This window comes from Etheostoma spectabile, chromosome 16 (assembly GCF_008692095.1).
Source record: "Etheostoma spectabile isolate EspeVRDwgs_2016 chromosome 16, UIUC_Espe_1.0, whole genome shotgun sequence".
Taxonomy (NCBI): domain Eukaryota; kingdom Metazoa; phylum Chordata; class Actinopteri; order Perciformes; family Percidae; genus Etheostoma; species Etheostoma spectabile.
Window position 1 is genome coordinate 15962452 of NC_045748.1, and position 3166 is coordinate 15965617.

The window sequence follows — 3166 nt, forward strand, 5'->3', positions numbered from 1 at the left end:
AGATAGACAGACAGATAGATAGATAGATAGATAGATAGATAGATAAAATTCAGCAGACATGATGTCCTGCTTTAATAATCGGAGTTACTGGAGGATGTTGTGTTGAGCTAATCTGTCTCTCTGCTGTGTATCTGATTGGGCCAATGTATACATATGTACACAATCCAAACAGACTGAGCTATCAGAAGAAAATCCAAATGCTAAAAGATCTCTGATGCTGCTCTTGAGCCAGTGATACACTGCTGACAACACATGGCCATACAATTCCAACTTGCTGGTATTTTCTTGATGTTTTCCCTCTTTGCATGTTTCAGAAAAGAGATTAAAATAAATAACATTCTTCCTATGAACCAACATGGGATGTTCTAGATATACTATATATGATTTTTTTTATTATTATTTCAGGATGGAAAGAGATGCAGATTTCTTACACAAGAAGGCAGAGAGGGCAACTCTCAGGGTGTGCCTCAGAGAAAAATACAGGCTGCCAAAGGTAAGTGTTTTCATCCCTACAGCTCTAGTGTAACTCGTATTTTCATAACATTTATACTATACATTAGTAAACTCTTCTCAATAGGAACACAAAACACTATTTAAATATCTAATAAATTGCAACACACTATACTGTAGTCTAGTTTTAAGATTAGTTTTCCTGAAGCATTTGCCAGCAATTATAACTTCTCCCATGAAGACATATTTTACGTTATTACAACTGTATTTTACTTTGTTGTCATTATGTGTGTACAGCAGCCTCCACTAATGGATGCCAACAGGAGTTATAGTTGTTGACAGATACATTAATAAACACATATATCTGCTTACAACTACATTATAGTGAGTTATAAACCGTTGAAATGCTAAATAGGAGTGTTAAATTAAAGTGTTTCCAAATGCTTCAAATCAACACCTATAAGGTAGTATCTGTATCTATTTAATAAAAAATCTGTTAATATACTTCCTTTCTGGGTCTTTTAATTGAATGGCTTTAACGTTATTGAATGGCTTAAACTTCCAGTGGTTGGTAGAAAAAGCAGTACTGGCTGACTGAGTTAGGTGTCCTGCTTCAAGAATGAGGTTTTCTTTATCTAACATCAGCACTTGAAAGCTGCAGCTTTAACGACAGGAGGTGGAAGCCATGCCAGTAGATTAGTAAGAAAGACGTTCAACCAGAGAGACGTTAGCCTATGTGTCCCATATTGCACCTTGAGTCTTACAAAGCCAAATGCAGCTGAGCTGGTGTCCCAGGCTCATTAGGGAGCACGGGCCAGTGTGAACCAGCTTTAAGAAAGAACAACATCTACTTTAGTGGATGTAAAACCGACCAACTGCACGATTTTAAAGGACTGGTAAAGCAAAAAACAAACTGTAATGGAAGGAGCAAATAAGGTATGTGGGGATTGTATTTAAGCCTTTTAAGAATAAATAGCAGTAGAGTGCCTTCTAATCCTATAAATTCATCTAGAGGTCAAAACATGCTTGTAATTAACTTTGTTTTATGGCAAAAACACTCTAATACAGCTTTTCTAAAACCATGATTTAAATTCATCTGAATGCAGTGATGACCTCGGCTGCTGGAGCCACCTCTTATAGTGTAACGTAACAGACAATCTATTGTTTAGTTTCCTGGTGAGTGCATTTCTTTTCACTCTGTCTTATTTATTGAAATCACACATATGTGAGTAGGACAATAGTATGAGGCTATACATATAAATCTAATTATTTCCCCTCAATAATGTTTACATTGCGTGCCGGCTTGAAAAAGATCATGATATAAATGGATTTCTTATCAATAAAAAGACACCTTGAGGGATCCTGTTCTGTTGATTCTAGGAGGTTGAGAACACATGCACTAGCTGTCAAGAGTGAGTTAGAAAAAAATAAGTATACAGTGTATATATATAGTGTATAAACAGGAAGTTGTTGTTGTTAGTCTAATGGAATTAGTCTCGTGCCACGCTATAGAAGATATCTTTAGCCTATCGTTGGGATTCGGAGAGGAAAGGCTAAAGCAGGACTGAGCTAATCCCACAGATTGAAATTTAAAGTAGTCCCAGTACATTGCCTGTTGCATGACTATTCCAGTAATTGTGTTATTACATTGAGTTTGTAGGGAAAGGCTTTGAATTTAGCATTGCAATGTGTCAAAATGCACATGAAGTAAACTCAAAGGGGACTTGAGTCTGCTTCATAACAACGTAGAAAACAGAGAGCTGCAGAATATCCTCGACGGCAGAATGTGGATTAAGACAGATCCTAGAGTTCATCAATTTTTGTATCCCAGTTTGCCTGATTGCTTGCTTATAATTAGAATGCACATGCATACAAAATGGAACTTTTAAGTTTCTATGTGTTACATAAGAATTAAAGTAAAATTAAACAACAATGTAATTCTTAAAAAAGCAGTCAGCAGATTAGGTTAACATATAGTTCATTTTATACTGTATGTCCTCTGATAAACTGTGGTCGATACATGCAATGTCAGATCTGAGTGTTAAAGGTGAAAGATAAACTGTATGCAGTAGAATTCGGCTTGGCAGACAGCACCTTAATCCATTAAAAAGCCATTAAGTCAGCCTTAAGGTTGTTTATTATGTAAATAATAGTGCAATATACAGTCTTTGTTATTATCAGGGAAAGAAAAGAAAAAACGAAGCGAAGAAAATGTAATTACAAACTAAATTTACAAGCTACTAAAATAGATGATTTTTTAACCCTTTTCATTTCAAGATTTTAAATAGACAAATTTACTGGTATTTGGATAACACAGAGGGAAAAAAATGTTTGGGCTTCAATTGCATACCAAATAAGGACCACTGTGCTACTTTATAGGTGACAAAACAGACTTTCTTGTTCTCCTTGTATAGTATCGATAATCATATGTCTGTATTTCTGACCGTGTCTTCTCCCTGATGTTGTCCTCTGTAGAGCGAGCAGGATGAGAACATGATTGAGATAGCCGGGGACGACGTGGACGTGCCCGAGGAGCTGCTCAAGATGGTGGATGAGGACGCCACGGAGGAGGAGGGCAAGGACTCCATCATGGGCCAGTTTCAAAACTTGCAGAACATGGACATGGACCAGCTTAAGGAGAAGGCCTCGGCCACCGTCACCGAGCTCAAGAGCAAAGCAGAGGAGAAGTGCTCCGTCATGTGAACGGCCAGAGGGG

The 3166-nt window shown here is 37.2% G+C and overlaps 1 protein-coding gene across 1 annotated transcript in view; it reads left to right on the forward strand.

Annotated features, from left to right (window-relative positions):
* cplx4a (complexin 4a) overlaps positions 1-3158 on the forward strand; it is a 5298-nt gene extending 2140 nt beyond the window's left edge. The window contains exons 2-3 of the mRNA XM_032539844.1: positions 406-493; positions 2926-3158. Coding sequence (XP_032395735.1) covers positions 406-493; positions 2926-3153 — 316 coding nt within the window. The 3' untranslated portion in view covers positions 3154-3158. The remainder of the gene's footprint in view (positions 1-405; positions 494-2925) is intronic.
* Positions 3159-3166: the final 8 nt, after the last annotated feature.